This window comes from Danio aesculapii, chromosome 10, assembly GCF_903798145.1.
Source record: "Danio aesculapii chromosome 10, fDanAes4.1, whole genome shotgun sequence".
Lineage (NCBI taxonomy): Eukaryota > Metazoa > Chordata > Actinopteri > Cypriniformes > Danionidae > Danio > Danio aesculapii.
The window spans coordinates 13,095,407-13,115,120 of NC_079444.1; the positions used below are offsets into that span (position 1 = coordinate 13,095,407).

The following is a 19,714-nucleotide window of genomic DNA, read 5'->3' on the forward strand; positions in this document are numbered from 1 at the left end:
GCCCCGCGCTCCCCTATGTTTTTTCCCTATGGAAGTCGATGGTGAGCATCAATGTTTTTTTTTAAAACATCATCATTTGTGTTTAACAGAAGAAATAAACTCGATTTGGAACCAAAGGAGGGAGAGTAAATTAGGAAAGAATTTTCATTCTGAAAATTTTCCCTCTCTGTTTGTATCTGCAAGGCCTAAAAGTAAAGTAAAATTGAATTCATAGTGTGCGTTTTAATATATACATGTGATCAGATAGATTAAAACAGTCAGCATATGTTTTTATGATAATCTGTCATCTTTGATCTGATATGTCTATTGAATAACCCATTAGAGGTTACTCTAGGTCAGAATCCACTCGTTATCTCTCAAAGCATTTAAATCAGTTACAAATAAATGAGATGTAATGGAATAAATATATGACTTTTATTCACTGAAGCATTCATTTGTATTACACACACTACTAATAAGCAATATGTAGCGGTATTTAGCTAATAAATTGGGAATGAAAAATTCCAATGATGACTTTTAGGAATGTATAATTCACACACTGATTTAAATGCAAGATCAACAAAACATGTCCTGCCAAAAAGTGCTCCCCATTAGTTTTCCTTGTTCGGTGTTTCTTTGAATTTATCTGGACTTGGAAGGGCTCTTTGCATACAGTAAACGAAAGTCCCAGAATGCATTTATTCTGTGGGATGACAAGGATAATCGGTGGTTAAAGTCATTTTAAAGAAGGTTATCCATGTTTAAAAGCAGCGAGAAGTATTTAGACCACATTTACAATAGTACAACATTTGATAAAGAGAGTATAGTGTTAGTCTGCATACAGTAAATGGTTACAGATGAGCATGAGAATCATAACTCTTCATTTGTGTTGCTTACAGCTCGGCAGCCTCATTGTCTTTATTGCTGATAGATGCGTGAGGTGCGTCAGGATGTTTAAATGTATCATCCTGAGAGTACACTCTTTCATTCAAAACTAGTATGCATTTTTCGTAACTTTAAATGGAAAACAAACAGCAAGAATTAAACAAAGCAAGCTGTTTTTTCTCTTATGTAATATTTCCAAAAAAACACTAGGCAGTTAATCTGAAACTTGTTATGCTGGAGTCCTCGAACATTAGAGAGAAAATTCCTCGCTCAATCCAAACTGTGCTGAAATTGTAACCATATGTGATATTGAGGCTGGACGTACGAGAAGTTTAGCCCATTGATGGGTGCGCTGGCAATATGCCACAGTTGGGAGCGAAATGAAAAGCGAATAGTGCGAAATTCTCCTTGAGAGCAGTTATTTAGCACGCCTCCACACTACGTCCATTCACAGCTTTCACCATAGGAATTTTGGGAGCAGCTGTGTAATTTATAACAGTTTTGAAAAGTATGATTGGAGATCTATTAAATGTCAGACTGAAAACATCCCAGGCTGATGGGTGAAGTGTTATTTTCTGCACAGCTCTGTGTGGTTTGTGTCTGACTTTGTAACATATTGACACCAATGCAGGACTTTCAGAAATGGTGTTCGCCAAATAATTAGACTTGCCCTGTGTCTGAATTTACCACATATTAGGCCAATAAAAGGTACATGAGCCATATTGTGTCTGAATTCAAAGTATTTATAAAACAGTAGACAAAACATACCCCAGGAGGCCTAATACTTCTGTTGAAATCCTGAAATGTGCATATAATGAATATTTTAAAGACATAATATGTGACTTTTTTTCATTAAATATCTAAAAAGCTCTAGAACAGTGTTATATATTTTGCTGACTTATTTACATTATTGTAAATGTTTCGAAGATTGTTCAAATCTAGAGAAACAAGACATTTTAACTGACACAAACCATGTCCTTCTATGTGTTCATGCTATTGATTTATTAGACAGCACAGATCAGCATTATAACATAACTCTAAAATGTATTTAGCATGATAAAAGCGTTGCTTCTCCATGTGATCATGAGCAGAACAGGAAGCGCTGGACTGTGGCATAATAAAAGCTCTGCTGCTTTCGTCAGCAATTGCTTCATTTCTCTTGTTTTGCTTTGATGGCTGATGGTGAACCCATGTTCACAGACAGCCGCTCGTTGTCCATTGCGATCAGATTTTCTTCCGATGAAGCTCTGGCAGTGTCTGAAGATTTCAGACATGTTCCTGCAGTGTTGAGTGTTAATCCGAGAACCAATAGGAGCTCCAAATTTGATGATGCAATCCACGCGACAATTCAGATGACCACGGGGAAATGTCAAAACATCTTTTTTTCTCCTGGTTTTATTATTGAGACATAATAAACCCATTTATACTAACCCATGTGCTAAATTGGCACTACAGATTGTTTGCTGTGAGGAATTGCAGAATGCGGGATAGTGAAAGTGTCACGGGTGGATGACGTCAAACTCCGGGGTAGTTTTCTTTTGTGTGTGGCGCGTCTTCATTGTCAATCAGTCTGACTTTATGACAGCGGAGATCATACAGTGTGACATGGGAGCCATGTTCGCGCAGTCTGACATCATACAATCATTCAGGATTATAAAAAAATCGCACAGTGTGAGCTGGCCTTTACTCCGTTTTACACTACCATGATAATAAGTACTTCAGCTTATTTGTAAGGTTGTACTTTTTGATTTAGTGGCTAATTCGTATGAATTCGTACGATTTAATTCGTACAATTTAGTATGATTTACTCATCATCCAATGACAGTTGGGTTTAGGGGCGGGGTTGGGTGCCATGCCTCCTTTTTAAAATTGTACATTTTCACATGACTCAACTCGTATGAATTTGTACGAATTAGCCAATAAACTGACAAAACATAAAATACTTGCGTTTCCTCGTGAGATCAGGCTGGGTTGTGAAATCTATTTTATCGATTAGCTCGAGTGTGTGGTTTACATCGATTTGTTTGAATTAAAATCGGTTTTCACTCCAACACATGACGCTCCCCTCTGGGTTTCCGTAGTCTTTTTCACATTTTCCTTAGAAACATACAAACAACATGTCAGTGCCCCGAGAAGAACTCTGAGAAGTGTTGCGCTCTATAAAATGTAAAATAACATGGCTGCACAAACACAACTGCCAAAAGAGGGCATAATAATATATAAACGGCTCCTAGACACGCATTTACTCACGTCATGCCACACCATGGCTGTTTCTCAATTCCAAGAATGCCGAGAACGGACTCGCGTTCTTGTGAGGACCGGTCTTGCCAGGTCACCTTGGAAGAACAAACTCGGGAGACCACAAGAATAGAGAGCACGTCTTCTGAGAATTGATATGCTGCATTCTTCCTGATGGTCACATGCGCAATTTTAATGGAAATTATTTAAACATTACATCGTTCATACAGCGGTTTATTGTTGTCCCCCTTTTCAAAATATATACTATACATAAAAACAATAAAAATATACGTTGCACAATATAAATTAAATTTTTATACGAATTTCAGCAAATAAACACCCTTATTGTGGTTATTTGTTTATTAAGATGTTCATGGTAATGTTTATATTCACTGTTTAATTTAGGGAAACTCCTGAGATAAATAAGTGATATCTCTGAACTTTAATAATAAATCTATATAAAATGCTGTGCTTCCCACCTCCAGTCGCAATGAATTCTGGTACTTCTAGAGTGAGTTCGGTGCTTAAGTCTGCATCCATTCGTCCTCGATATCAAGAACACATCCGGGAAGTTTCACACATCCTCCGTTCTTGCGGTCTTTATTATTGGAACTGAACTTTGGCAGTCGATGATGACGTTACACAAGAACAGTAGGGCACTAGATTGCTGAAAAACGCATATCGAGAAACACCCCTTGTCTCTCATGGTGACAAAAGTAATGGTTACTGAAGAAGATGTGCATATGAAAGGAACTGTTGCTAATCTGATGTTCTAATTCAATGTTGCCATTTCTGGAAAAATTACTTGACCCAGCCACAAAGACATTCAGTACTAATGTACAGTGCTAATGAATATTAAACCACACTGAACTGATCTAAACTGAACTTCAACACTGAAAACTGAACTGACACTGTTTCAATATACTATAATCTTCTATGTGAAGCTGCTTTGACACAATCTACATTGTAAAAGAGCTATAGAAATAAAGATGAATTGAATTGAATGTAGTATGCTATTCAGGACACAGTTACAGTTATCCCCCCAATAATGACTAGTTGGACTACCTGTGTTCATGTGGGTTTCCTCCGGGTGCTCTGGTTTCCCCCTCAGTTCAAAGACAGCACTATAAGTGAACTGAATAAACTAAATTGGCCATAATGTATGGGTGTGTGTGTGTGTATGGGTGTTTCCTAGTACTGGGTTGTGGCTGGATGGGCATCTGCTGTGTAAAACATATGCTGGAATAGTTGGCGGTTCATTCCGCTGTGGTGACCCCTGATAAATAGGAACTGAGCCGAAGGAAAAATAATTGATGGATGTTGCATGGTCAGATAGGTTGCATTGTAGCACAGAAAGCCGTTTTGATAACATTCTTTTTCCGAACTGTTTACATCTCTTGAATCCAATGAGTGTTTCAACAGTGGAAACATCTTGTAAACAGCTTGTAAACAATGTCACATTTTACTACATTTTCCTCTGGCAGGTCACTCAGTGTCCACAGATTTTTGGTTCACTGCAGAAATGAACTCGAGCATTTGTCTAAATGTTTGTGCTATAGTTGCCTCATCAAATTTTAAGTGATTTAGACCATTTTCTGCAAAATTTCATAATAATAATATAAAATGCATAATGTGCTGATTGAAAATTACCAGTACATTTTCCTTTAAAATTGATGAACAAATGCTCTTGATTAGCAGATGGTGTTGATTGATCCATTCATCCATTGTTCCATCATTTCTTTGTTCCATCATTCAATCGTTGCATCGATCCAACCATCCGTTGCTATGCATCCATCCATTGCTATGCATCCATCCATCACCATCCATTCATCCATCCATCCATCCATCCATTGCTATGCATCATCCATCCTTCGTTCCATTTCATCCATCCATCCATCCGTTGCTATCCATCCATCCATCGTTCCATCTATCTATCCATTGCTATGCAACTATCATCCATCCATCCATTCATCGTTCCATCCATTGTTCCATTTCATCCATCCATCCATTGCTATGCATCCATCCATCCATCTATCCATCCATCCATTCATACAGCTATCCATCGCTATCCATACATCCATACTGCTATCCGTCGCTATCAATCCATATTGCTGTCCATACATTCATCCATATTGCTATCCATCCATCCATCCATCCATCCATTGCTATGCATCCATCCATCCATCCATCCATCCATTGCTATGCATCCATCCATCGTTCCATTTCATCCATCCATTGCTATGCATACATCCATCAATCCATTCGTTGCTATCCATCCATCCATCCATCCATCGTTCCTTCTATCTATCCATTGCTTTGCAACTATCATCCATCCATCCATCCATTCATCGTTCCATCCATTGCTATGCATCCATCCATCTATCCACCCATCCATTCATACAGCTGTCCATCACTATCCATACATCTATATTGCTATCCGTCGCTATCAATCCATATTGCCATCTGTCCTTCCGTCTGTCCATCCATCCATTGCTATGCATCCGTCCATCCATCCATCCGTTGCTATGCATCCATCCGTCCATCCGTTGCTATGCATCCATCCATCATTCCATCTATCTATCCATTGCTATGCAACTATCATCCATCCATCCATTCATTGCTATGCATCCATCCATCACCATCTATCTATCCATCCATTCATACAGCTATCCATCACTATCCATAGATCCATACTGCTACCCGTCGCTATCCATCCATATTGCTGTCCATACATTTATCCATATTGCTATCCAAACATTCATCCATATTGCTATCCATCCATCCGTCCGTCCGTCCATCCTTCCATCCATCCGTCTGTCCATCCATCTATCCGTCCATCCATCCCAACAGAGGAAGTTTTTATATATACACACAGAAAATGTACTTGTAATTTTACTAAAGGTTTTGAGTATCTTGGCAAGAGCCTGAGAACATTTTCAGTGAGTGTTGTGTTTGTTCCTGATCCATCGCATATAAAGGCTCAGTTTCACTTAGGATTCTGCCTTAGAAGGTAGACATGAGACTCACTTTTGGATCAGAGCCTTTACAGAGTAATTTTTTTAGCTCTGGAAAACATTGCTGTTGTGCATCGTCAGTTCAGTCTAGGACTAAAACAAATGTGTCTGTTGTGAAGACAAAAAAAAAATAGGCTTCAAGCTAAAGAGCATTCAGAATTCAGTTCCAAAAAGTTCCTGAGTCATCAGCCATTAGTGTTTTGTCAGAATAGACCACTTTTATCCAGTTAGTAACTGCATAAACGGCAGAGATGGATATATCCTGAGCAACAAATCCAAGTGATTTAGGTCACTTCAGATTCGGATTATGATGAGAGAAACAGCAAGCCCAAAGGTAGCATAATAAACAACCATTGAAACGACTTGAGAAGCGCTCCAATCATAACACCCAAACCGCAGTCCACGGCGACTAGACTTTTGAATTGTTTTGGCTCCAAGCGAGCACCTACATATCAGGACTCGTGAACAAGAGGTCATGAGAAGCCAGAGAAGTGCCTTAATGCTTTTTTACTGTGGTCTTTTTGCTGAGCTTAGCAACATATTTGCATTTAATGTTAGTATCGGAAAAGGTTACGGATTGGGCAGCGTAGATGGAAATATAATTTCCGCGCATACTTCCATCCTTGAAAAATACTTAAGTTATAAGTATTAAATGCACCAAATGTAGACCTTCTGACCTTAATGGCAAATGGAAATGTTAATGGCCAGTATACTGCTGTCTTACTGAATATCAGCAGAAGAGTTAGTTCAAGTCACAAGTGCCTAACATCAAGCCTGATTTAAGTCTCAGATTGCAGAAGAATGTTAGATATTAACGTTTGAAAAAGTTATGCAAGTTTGAACAAGTATAATGCAACTATAGCAAATGGCATGCATAACTTAAATATACGTAAACATACAAAAAAAATTTGGAGTAACTTCTACATTTTAACATAGAAATATGAAATAATAGGGGAATTTATTTCAGTTCATAAAATAAAACCAACAATAGGTGATGAATCACTTTCCTATAGCATAATACACAACTGGCTCATTGAACCACTGAACTGATATGTTCATTCAAACCCTGAAGATTCATCCCTTAAAGAAACACCTGTGTGCTGCTCAAACTCATTAGAATCATACTAATTCATGCTAGAATCATACTATTACCAACCACAGACACAGTGATCAGCTTGAAAGCTTTTTATTGGCTTGCTTCGGTCTTTAAAGTGGTTACATTGTTGACTGCAGGGATTTTAAACGTTCTTTTAATCAATTTGATACTTTTTCAAACCAAATAAATTACTTCCAACAGGCTTTCTCAAGCCACCATAAAGTTTGTCCTCAAACTTTAACATCTAGTTTGATATTAAACACTATTATTAGAAATTAAAAAAGGCAAATTTCAGCAAAACAAGTTCAGTTTATTATTATCATTATTGTTATTATTATTGTCTATTGGTGGCCTTATAGTGCATTATTTAAAAATTTGTATAAAGAAGAATACAATTTTGAGCGTTAAATTAAATTAAAAGTTTATTCAAATTGGTATTTTTGTTTAAAGTGCAGAATGATGCTTGAGGTAGTTGATTTGTCTGGATTGTGTTTTTATGAATATGGTCAATTTTGACGTGTTGTTTATTTCAAAACAAATGACCTGGTTGAGATTCTCCTCCTTTTGTATTATTATTATTATTAGTAGTAGTAGTATTAGTATTAGAATAAGAAGTTGTCGAAGTTGTCATCGTAGACGTAGTAGTAGTAGTAGTAGTCGTCGTCATAGTCGTAGTAATTGTAGTTGTCATAGTAGTAGTTGCATTCATCATCGAAATAGTAGTGGTATTCATAGTAGTCGTCCTCGTAGTAGTTGTCTTAATTTTAGTAGTAGTAGTCGTCGTCATAGTAGTAGTAGTCATATTAGTAGTAGTCGTCATCATAACATAGTTGTATTCGTCATAGTAGTTGTCATTGTAGTAGTAGTCGTCATCATAATCATTGCCGTAGTTGTAGTTGTCATCGTAATAGTAGTAGTCGTCATCGTAGTAGTAGTCATTGATGACTACAACTACTACAGTGACGATTACAATTACAAAGTAGTCGTCATTGTTGTAATAATAGTTGTAGTTGTCATCATAGTAGTAGTAGTAGTAGTAGTAGTAGTTTTAGTAGCAGTCATCATCGTCGTAGTATTAGTAGTAGTCATAGTAGTCATCGTAGTCTTAGTAATAGTAGTATTAGTCAGTCGTAGTATTAGTCATCATTTTAGTAATAGTCGTCGTTAAGTCGTAGTAGTAGTTGTCCTCGTAGTAGTCATCATAGTAAACATCACAGTAGTAGTCGTTGTCAAAGTAGTCTTCGCCATCTTAGTCGTGTAGTCATGCAGTTCAAGTTTAAGCAAGTCTGGGTTCTGAAGTGAAAATCATTTTATCCATTTAGTCAAGTAAAAAAGTGAATCAACCAGAGCTACACAATATATCATTTCAGCATCGATATCGCAATGCGTCACATACATGCAGAATCTGCAGTGTTGAGTTGAGATTATACTGTAACTGTGTGAACATTTTACGAAAGTTTAAAGCATTCAGTCACAAGAAGTTGTACCATTTGTAAGTTGTAATACAAGTTACTTTTATTAAACTTTTAAATAAAGACAATGCAGTGTTATTACATTTGATTATTCAGTTTCTGTACATGAATACAGTTTGACTCCACGGAAAACCCTAAAGCACTCTATATTTAATTTGTGTCTTTGCTCTGTTGAACACCGTAAAAAGTGATTTAGGTTGCTTTACTTAAAAAGGTGAGTAAACCCATTGCTTTTAAAACGATTAGTTGACTTTACTTAAAAGCCTGTTGCTTTTAAACTGATTGATTGACTTAACTTAAAGTAACCCTGTTGCTTTTAAAATGATTATTTGATTTTATTACTAAAAGTGAGGAAACCCATTGCCTTAAATGTATTAATTAAATTAATTATGTGCATAATTTAAAAAAAGAAAGTTAAGTCAACTTAACTCTTCCAAGTTTCTGTGGATTTACTCACTTATTGCTTTTAAGGCAATGGGTTTACTCACTGTTTTTTAAAGTAACTCATAGCATTTTACAGTGTATTTATCTATGCTTCTACTGTAGGTTGCTTACTATATTTTATGCATGATTTACTCTCCTACAGAATCATCCCAATCAATTAAAATAAATTAATTCTTTCAAAATAGAGCAATTTAAGCCATTTGATAATTTTTTGTATTAATATTGCAATATATAAATCACAGCAAAATAAAATCTCAATGTCAGGTATTTCCAATATCATGCAGCTCTAAAGTCACCTCTTAATATCAGCTGTGTGCAATTCTAGGAAGTCACGTCGGTCCTGACAGTCTGTTGTTTTCTTCCAGGACTCATGAGAAGGGCTTCTGCCAGCCGTACAGAGGCATAGCTTGTGCTCGCTTCATTGGAAACAGGAGCATCTACGTAGAGTCTCTACAGATGCAGGGAGAAAGTGAAAACCGCATCACTGGTGAGTATGCGCACAGTACTTCTGCATATATACTATAGAGCTGAGTTGATTGAATCTGAACAGCCTAAGGTGTTCAATTATGTTTATATAAACTCACAGCTAAGTAGTTTAAAGTAAGTCTTGACCAAGCGGCAACCTCCCGATTTCCCTCATAAAGCAAATATATAAGTAACTGAAACTGCAATTCATTGAAATTCCGCTAGTCCTGGCTCCATAATAGAGCAAATTTCTATTGACCCCTCTTTTAAAATGGCCAACTTTACAACAGAAAAAAGGGTGTTTACAGCCTGCTACAAAGAACGATTTTGGTTCATATAGCTAATATTACCCTTCATGACAACTGTCAGGGGGTGATTTTTTTTAAAACTCATCCATTTCCTTTATATGGCGTGGCCACTTCAGTGACAGCTAGGTCTTGTTGGTCGCCGTCACTTCACCTCAGCTGATTCCGGCTGATTAACCGCTGAACTCTGCATATACATCGTATTTTTGAGTTGTTTCATGTGGCTTTACACAGTCAGTTGCCTTCTGGAATTATTTCTTACAATTATCAGATGATATGGCATGCTGTGTGCACTTTATTGTGCTCAAACCATTCACGTGGCCTCCGTTTTCCAAGTGAGTGAGAAAATATACTTCTATACCATCTCTATAAATGTATTTGTTTAATTTAAGATCACATTTTTTTTTCTTTAGACCTGTAATGCACTCCAGAATCTGACAGATTATTAGCTGTAGGCTCTAGAACAGTCTTCTGAAACGTTGTCTTACAGTGTTATGCCTGGACTTCATAAACAGCCGTGCATTTACTAACACAGACTATATCTGAAGTATTTTGATGTACTTGGCGTTTTCCTCCTGTATAAAAACATCATAAGAACAAAGCTTGGTGGCTTAATGTATTACAACAGTGTTTTTAAAAGTCTAAACACTTTATTGATATAGTGTACAACCGAACACATGTGGTCAGAACACAAACGAGTCGCAGGTAATAAAGTATTTCTCCTAGAGAAAAGCCTGTCTAAGCAAAATGCTAGCAGGTGTCTGTAGCTCCGCTCACGCTCCGCCTCTTTGCAGATGACGTGCAAACAAAATGGCGACAGTTAGCCACGCCTACTGGTTGCTTCTTTTGGGTTCTTCAGAAACCTATGGGTGGCGTCACAGCTACTACGTCCATATCTTTTAGTCTATTGTCTTGACCACATTACAGTCAAAGCATTACGCCAAATAATTTAGGCTATTTCACAACCTACACCTGCCAAAAATCAAAACAAAACAAAAGGATGACATGAGTAAAGCCTTAATCAGGCTACATGATTTTATTGCCAGTTACAACAGTCATTGTGTCAGATTGTTTTGTCTAGATAAAATCTTGACATTGTACCAAATATGGGAACCAAACTACACATTGCTTTGCAGTCATTCATTGCATGAGGCCTACAATGCGCATTCTATGATCAAGTAGCTGCATCAATTACAAATGTAATCTGTAATTGTCTATATTCCCACAAACAGCAGATTCAAACATGTATATGGATTTATGGGTTTTGTGAAGAAATAAACGTTCAATAGAGAATGGCAAAGTGTCATTACAGCACAATGGAGTCTGTGTATTTAAACACGGCAAGCTCTATTACTTGATCACTCACACAAAGAGCATTTGTAAAGGTATCTATCTGCGGTACATGTTAGTCTATTTTATTCAGAGTGTTTGTACAATGTTCCTCAAAAGATATTACTATAAAGGGTCAGGTTTTTTGGGGGGGATTTGGATTGCTTTACATTGTGTACTCCTGAGGGTGTCCTAAAAACAAAGCGGAACGCATTTAGATTGCCATTCTTCATAAGTAGATTCATGCATATTCACGTAGATGCACATTTGGAGCTGCAGAAGGGGTAAACAAGCAGCACTGTGTTCACAAACGCTAATGCTACTTCAAATTAAAATGACAAAAAACTTTCAGTTGACAGTCAGTTACCTTCAAAGATACATTCATTTAAAATGTCCTGCACCACATTGTGAATGAGAATATAATGAATAATTGTTTAAATGCTAATTCCAGTACTTATCAGCTTCCTGAAGCCTTGGCTGTCAATCGACAACATTTATCTTTTTATTCTATCATTGTAGTCCCTCACTGAGTAAGTTTACATGGACATCAATAATCTGATTTTTAATACGATTAAGACAATACTCTGATTAAGAGTCTACCATGTAAACAGCAAATTTTTTAAATATTTTTTTTTTATTTTTATTTTTATTAATTAAATCCGATTAAGGTCATAATCGAACTAAACAGAAATCAAATTCAGGCATGTGGAGTATGCTGATTTTAGTCGCATTATTGAAGTGCAGTACAGACATGTAAACATTGCAATCAAACTATTACCGTCGTGTAGGACTTTAGCTGCATTTTGTGACAGGATAGTCTATACACACAGGGCTGTGTGACACTATTCTCACAGACACCTGCATCGTGAAATGCCGATGTTTTTTTTTTTTTTTTTTTTCCACACACAGCGTGCGGTATCAAATTTCATTAAAACGACACTCTTCCAGCAGTTTATACTCTCTTCCAATATCTTGTTTGTCATGGGGACATGCATGAAATGTTCCTGAATGAAAGTGAAAGTGCCAAACTGCAGTTAAAGTCAACAAATTAAAAATGAAACACCCGAAATTACATTAAACTCCAGAGCCGATAGTGTAATGATGCAATGACGTTAATCGATTTGTGCTATAACATGTGAAACAGGATCATGAAAAGAACATTCAAAAAGCAACTCATGTAAACACCTTAATCATATTATTGTTTTATTCAGATTAAGGCAAATAGTTTGATTATTGATGTCCATGTAAGCGTTGTCAATGACACATCATACAGGCAAGAGAACTTTGCAATAACTCCACAATGCGTTCTTTCATTTCATGTCCACCCAGCAGCACAGTCCTTTTTCATTCCGCCATTTTAAAAGCTGTGCATGGAAAAGATTCTGTGCTCCTATTGGTCAACATCTCCCATGTGATGGAACCCATCCATGTTATGGATGGATGATGTAAAAAAAAATTCAACATGCTGGACCAGGGGTCTCCAAACGTGGTCCTGGAAAGTCGGTGTCCTGCAGATTTCAGCTCCAACTTGCCTCAACACACCTGCAGGGATGTTTTTAGAAAGCCTAGGAAAAACTTGATTAGCTAACCCAGGTGTGTCTGATTGAGGTTGGAACTAAACTCTGCAGGACACCGGCCCTCCAGGATCGAGTTTGGACACCTTTATGCTAGACTGTGAAGAGTTGCAGACAAGCCGTCGGTTGTTGACACACTACACTGTAAAAAAAATAATTCAACGGTCCGTCATCAATTATTATTTATAATGACTGCAGACAAGTTCCTCATTATTCATCCTCCTTGTGTTGTTCTCCAGCGGCCTTCACGATGATTGGCACCTCGACGCAGCTCTCTGACCAGTGCTCTGAGTTTGCCATCCCATCCTTCTGCTATTATGTCTTCCCGTTATGTGAGGAGGGCACGAGAGGTCCGCGCCGGCGCCAGCTGTGCCGGGACGAGTGCGAGGCTTTGGAGAATGACCTGTGCAATGCGGAGTACACCATCGCACGCTCCAACCCGCTGATCCTCATGCAGCTGGAGCTGCCCGTCTGCAGCCTGCTCCCACACCCCGGATCACCCGACGCCTCCAGCTGCATCCGCATCGGCCTGCCGCCACAATGTACGTTCATCAACTCTACACCGCAGCAACTCAGCTTCATTTATAGCCATAGAAAACCAGGGTTTCAAAAGTAAAATTTTAAACTTTTTTTTTGTCAAATAAGTTTTGTTTGGCCATTGAATAGACAAATTCCATGACTAGTTTTCTGATATGCATAAATTTACAAAAACAAACAACAGCCTGTAAGCAAAGAGCTTAGAATGACCAAGAGGAGACACTCAATAGAATGTTCCATTGCAACAGCTCCGGATTCCGCCTTTTTGAAGTGAAAGCCATCGGCTGTCCATTGGATCTTATTGCTGTTGCGATGGCAAGCAGCTGCTTTGTTTTTTATTGATTTATTTAAAAAGTGCATTAAAGCTGAGATACAACCTAAAAGACGACAATACAACACTTACTATCACAATCATCAGCACTTTTAATAGTTTATTTTACAGACTTACAATATGCTGTTGTTGTATTGGAATTTTCATTCCAAAATGGCTGCCTCGCCATCTTGTAACTTTTTCCCACATCGCACTAGACAGAGTGTCGCCTCTTGGTGATTCTATGCTCTTTGCTGTAAGTATACAGTACAGTCATAATAAAATCAACATTTTGGTTACAATACATTACTTTGGGGAAAAGAATTCCCCATGAAGTGACAGAAGAAAGGGGGCCAAATCTTCTGAAATTGTCCAATGTTGCCTTTTGAAAGATATCCTGGTTTATTTCAAGTGCAGAGTAGATATCAGTTCTTCAAGCAATAGTTTAGCAGTTGGAGGATTAACATTTTTCCAGTATAATAATAACAGCTTTTAAGCTGTTATCAAACAAAATGTAAGGAATTTCTGTTGTGCACTGCTCAATGAATATGTAAAATCAGAATGTCCTAATATAATAAGCACTGGGTCAGAATCTACGTGTTGATCTAGGATATCTGAAAGCACTTTAAAAACCTCATCCCAGAATCCCTGTAATTTATGACAATACAAAACTATGAGCTAAATCAGCTTCTTCTGATTTGCACTTCACAAATGGGAGACATGTTGGGGAAAACCCTATGTAATTTCTTTTTGGAGAAATGTAGCCTGTGTAAGACCTTAAACTGGATGAGGCATAATCTAGTGTTGATCGATTGTTTATCAATATCCTCTAAGGTACGCTGCCAAATCTCTTCCAAGATTTCGATGCCAATCTCTCGTTCCCATTCTTCTCTGATCATCTTTGTAATGGGGGGCAGTAGCTGCAAATAATCTTTTATAAATTAAAGATAATTGATGTTTGTGTCCCCTGAACTGTGTGAGACAATCATCAGTGATTGAGGACGGGACCTCATCTAGGGAAACATTTTGTGTACGCAGGTAATTTCTTATTTGTTTTTTGGAAGGTTATATTTCTGTTGTAATTGGGTAAAGGAACCTAAAACCCCATCCATATAAAGGTTCTTAACTCTGCATTTACCCAATTCCTTCCATTGATTTAAGATTGTATCCAATTTTGAAGTAGGAAATGGTTTATTTGCAGTTGGGATTAAGAGAGAAAGTGATTTTATCTTAAGATATTCTCTTATCTGTCTCCAAATATGTAACTGATTCTTTATGTCAATACTATTAACTACTGTTTGGTCTACTATCAATGGGGATAATAACATTGCTCCAACATCATAAGGATGGCAGTAATATCGCTCTATCTGAAGCCAGTCTGGGGCAGTAGCCAACTTTCAACCATAATGTAAAAATCTGTATGCGTGCAGCCCAGTAGTAGAGACGAAAATCCGGAAAGGCTAAACCACCCTCCTGTTTGGGTTTACAAATATGATTTTTTTTAATTCTGTGACTTTTGTGGTTCCTCAAAAATTGAAGAATAATCGAGTCCAAGTGCTTAAAGAAGAACTTGTGCAATAGTATTGGAATATTACGAAATAAATATGATATTTGAAGAAGAAAAATCTTTTTTTATCGCATTTATTCTGCCAATTAGAGAGATTGGGAGAGTCTTCCAATAGTCTATACAATTCTGTAGTTTAGACAATACGGGGTAACTACAATTCCAATGTATAAATTTTTTTCTATGGGAACCTTAAATGGAGATGTACATATTATAGACAGATCTTTCAAACCAATGGGCATGAGTTCACTTTTTTTCAAAATTAAATTTAAAGCCAGAAAACTTCCCAAAAGTTTTAGTAATCTTGAGTAAAGCAGGTCGGCTCACTTGTGGTTGAGTGATATAAAGCAGAATATCATCTGCATACAATGATATTTTATTATTAGTATTTGAAGTATGAAAGCCATGTATGCAAGAATTAGGTTGAATGGCTTCTGCAAGGGGCTCTCTACCATTAATGCGAACAAAAGAGGCGAGAGAGGACAACCCTGTCTGGTTCCTCTTTTAAGATAAAAACAGTCTGAAATTGTTCTATTTTTTAAAACGCGTGTTAATGGACTACTGTACAAAAATTTTATCCAAGTTATAAAATCATCTCCCAAATCAAATTTCTCAAGGACAAATTTAAGATCTCTTTAAAAACCATTATGATGGACTTATACAGGGTAAAATGCTAAAGATTTCTTATAATGTTCAGTGCAAATGAATTTAGTTCCACGTTATATTAGGTGGCCTTAACTAATATGTACTTCCTCTGAAATTAATTATTTATTACAATGTACATATTGTGTACATATACGTTTTTACATTGTACTTGTGCTTGATTAAATACCTGCATGTAATAACTAATTATTTTCTGTATGTATATTTATAATTACACTGTTGACTGTCCCTTACATCCTTAAACCTACCCACACTATCAATCCTGTGCCTAACCTTACACGTATTCCACTTTAATACCACTAGAAGTGTTACATTATTAACACAGTAAATACATTGTATTTTAAATTTTGATGAAGTATACATAGTTAAAGCCACTTAATATAAAGTGGGATCAAGCTTGGACCATTAAAAAATCTAGTATAGTTATTTTTTAGCCGTGTATTTTAAATAATGTGTCAAATGTGTTAAATAATGTGACTCTTGTTATGTACTTTTAGTTCAGCATAACTTTTTTTAAAGTTTTAAAAACTATTATAAACTGAAACAGTCTATGTCCTCACCAGGTAGCTATGAATACACTTTTATACACATGTTATTGTAAGAATGGAAGAAAGATAATTATACCACACTGGTAAATAAAGTTAAAGAATGTAACTTTTTAGATGGATTGTTGGTGATTGGATGGGTATTGGTCCAATTGGGTAGCTTTACTTGGCCAAAAGAAAATGAAGACCTGTACAAAATGATATAAAACACATTACATCACTACAACACCATATATTTCAGTGACTTTTTAAAAAAATGTAAGGCCCAGCGGAAACCCTGAAAAACTCGGGAGAATATGTGTAATTGCCTCCCAAGCAGCTTCAGTGAATCGCAATTAAAGCAAGAGGGCCCTCTTGTGGCGCATGTTAAATATCTTTGTAATAGTCTAGATATGATTGCCTCTGAATAGTACACTTATTGCCTCTAACATTTGAGTATATTAACACACATTATTTTAAATCTAATTACCAGACTACTTTTATAACTTTAGTCTTCATCTCTGGTTCACACACACACACACACACACACAGACACACACACACACACACACACATCACTGTAATTTATATAAAATGACATAGTGGACCTCGTTACAGTTAAGGAGAAAACAACATATCTTAAGTTTAAAGCTTTAGTTGGTAAATTACCAAGGTATATATAAAATTTGTTGAGTTCCGTCCAAGTACTTACAATACCAGATCAGCAAATATACTCTTGCTTAAGATGCCTTTTTTTTTTACACAGAGTTAGGTCAATCTGCATTCTCTAAGTATGGTCCATTTTTTTTTATTTTTTTTTTTTGTAACTGTACTATGCTGCCTGTTCTGACCAGGACTCCCAGGTAGAGATATATTGTATCTAAATGGGAGATAGATAGATAGATAGAGAGAGAGAGAGAGAGAGAGAGAGAGAGAGAGAGAGAGAGAGAGGCAGGCTGATTGATTGATTGATTGATTGATTGATTGATTGATTGATTGATTGATTGATTGATTGATTGATTGATTGACCGACCGACCGATGGATACTGTGGGTGGATAGATGGATGGATGGATAGAAACCACTGTAGACTGTCAAAAAATTATATATATATATATTTATATATATATATATATATATATATATATATATAGCTTAAAGGGGCTAATAGTTTTGACCTTAATGTTTTTTAGAGTACTGAAAAATCATACTCAAGTAAAAGTACCATTACTTGCCCAAAATTGTAGTGCAAGTAGAGTAAAAGTATCTGTTGTAAATATTATATATCTTAACATTCTGTAGTGCGTTTAGCAATCTTACTATATTCGTTCGTTCCTTCCTTCCTTCGTTTGTTCATTACTTCATTCGTTCTTCTGTTTGTTCCTTCCTTCATTCTTCCCTTCCATCCTTCGTTTGTTTGTTCCGTCCTTCATTCTTCCATTTGTTTCTTCCTTCGTTCTTCCCTTCCTTCATTTGTTTGTTCGTTCCTTCCTTCGTTCCTCCGTTTGTTTCTTCCTTCATTCTTCTCTTCCTTCCATTTGTTCCTTCCTCAGTTCTTCCCTTCTTTCCTTCCTTCATTCTTCCCTGTCTTTCTTACTTCCGTTCCTTCCCTTCCTTACTTACTTTGTTCAGTTCTTCCTTGAATCCTTCCTCCATTCATTTTGTCCTTCCTTCATTACTTTGGTCCTTCCTTCATTAGTTCGGTCCTTCCTTCCTTCCTTCCTTCCTTCGGTCCTTCCCTCCATTCCTTGTTCGGCCCTTTCTTCATTCAGCCCTTCCTTGCATTCTTCATTCGTTCCATTTATTTATTGTTTAAGGGTGTTTGGTGATTTCAGTCATCATACAGTCGACATCCTTCATTTTCTCATCAGTGACATCCAGTCTATAACCAGTCATTGCGTGTAAAGATTTTGGACATCCTCTTCGACATTTTTTATGGGGTTAAAAAGGTTGAGGTTATTCAGTATGATACGATTTACTTTCTATGTGCAATTTAATTGGACAGGAATCACAGGACTGATTTTTCTACTTTAGCCAATCCTCATAGACAAGAAAAAATAAAGTAGTGATTGCAGGTTGAAGGAAAGTAGTGGAGTAAAAGTACCAATACAGCACTATAAATGTACTCAAGGGAAAGTAAAAGTACACATTTTAATGCTACTTAGTAAATTACAATTCCTACTCATTAACAGTCATTTGAGTATTTGTAATTTGTTACTTTACACCACTGCTTTTATAAAATATGCAAGTAAAAGGAAGTCATTTACTTAATTTCACTGTTTGACTTAATGTTTTGAGAGAAAATCCTGACTAATTTTCCATCCTTTGTTAAGATTCACCCCCAAATCACAGCTGTTACAATGGAAGCGGCGGCAACTACAAAGGCACAGTCAGCGTCACCAAATCGGGCTTCCAGTGTCAGCCCTGGAGCACGCAGTATCCACACAGCCATCACTTGAGCCCTATCGAGTACCCTGAACTTAGAGGAGGACACAACTTCTGCAGGAACCCTGGAGGGCAAATGGAGAGCCCGTGGTGCTTCACGTTGGACCCGAATGTTCGAGTGGATCTCTGCGACATTCAGCCCTGCAGTGAGTAGTAGAGCATTAATGATCAGACCCTCCAATTTAAGCAAATGTGTTGACTTTTTCTGTTTGCATTGGTCACCAGATCCTCCGGAGAAAATGAAAAAGGAGCTCCTGTACATCTTAATCCCGAGTGTAGCCACTCCTCTTGTTTTTGCCTGCTTGTTCTTCTTGATCTGCATGTGCCGCAACAAACAGAAGGAGTCTGTTGACACTCCAACACGCAGACAGCTCACGGCCTCGCCGAGTCAGGAGATGGAGCTGCCGCTGCTTAATCAGCACAAACATCAGGTAATCTTACAATATATTTAGTTATAAAGTTGTTAAACATCATAATTCTTTCTGAATAGGTAGGGCTGGGAGATAATTTGATAACGATAATTATCACAATATATAATTAACAAGCAGATTACATCTGAGTAACAGGACACTTTGCCTTTTAAACTGATCAAAAGTAAGGTTAAACCATCACTGCAACCATCACTGCATCCACTGCAAACTTGTGTTCTGTGAATGAACGTCGCCTCGTTGTTCCATCCCTAAGAGGGAAGAAATCACTTTCCCGAACTCTCACATTCAATCTGCACAGTTGGTGGAATGAACTCCCTAACTACATCAGAACAGCAGAGTCACTTGCTGTCTTCAAGAAACGACTAAAAACTCAACTGTTTAGGCTCCACTTTCCTTCCTAATCTGCAACTGCCTCTCTGGCTATACCACTAACTGTACTCT

The 19,714-nt window shown here is 37.1% G+C and overlaps 1 protein-coding gene across 1 annotated transcript in view; it reads left to right on the forward strand.

The window, feature by feature from the left end:
• Positions 1-19,714, forward strand: part of ror2 (receptor tyrosine kinase-like orphan receptor 2) — a 139,262-nt gene that overhangs the window by 117,062 nt on the left and 2,486 nt on the right. Inside the window, exons 5-8 of the mRNA XM_056466968.1 lie at positions 9,494-9,615; positions 13,041-13,343; positions 18,731-18,988; positions 19,068-19,273. Of these exons, the coding sequence (XP_056322943.1) occupies positions 9,494-9,615; positions 13,041-13,343; positions 18,731-18,988; positions 19,068-19,273 (889 nt within the window). The remainder of the gene's footprint in view (positions 1-9,493; positions 9,616-13,040; positions 13,344-18,730; positions 18,989-19,067; positions 19,274-19,714) is intronic.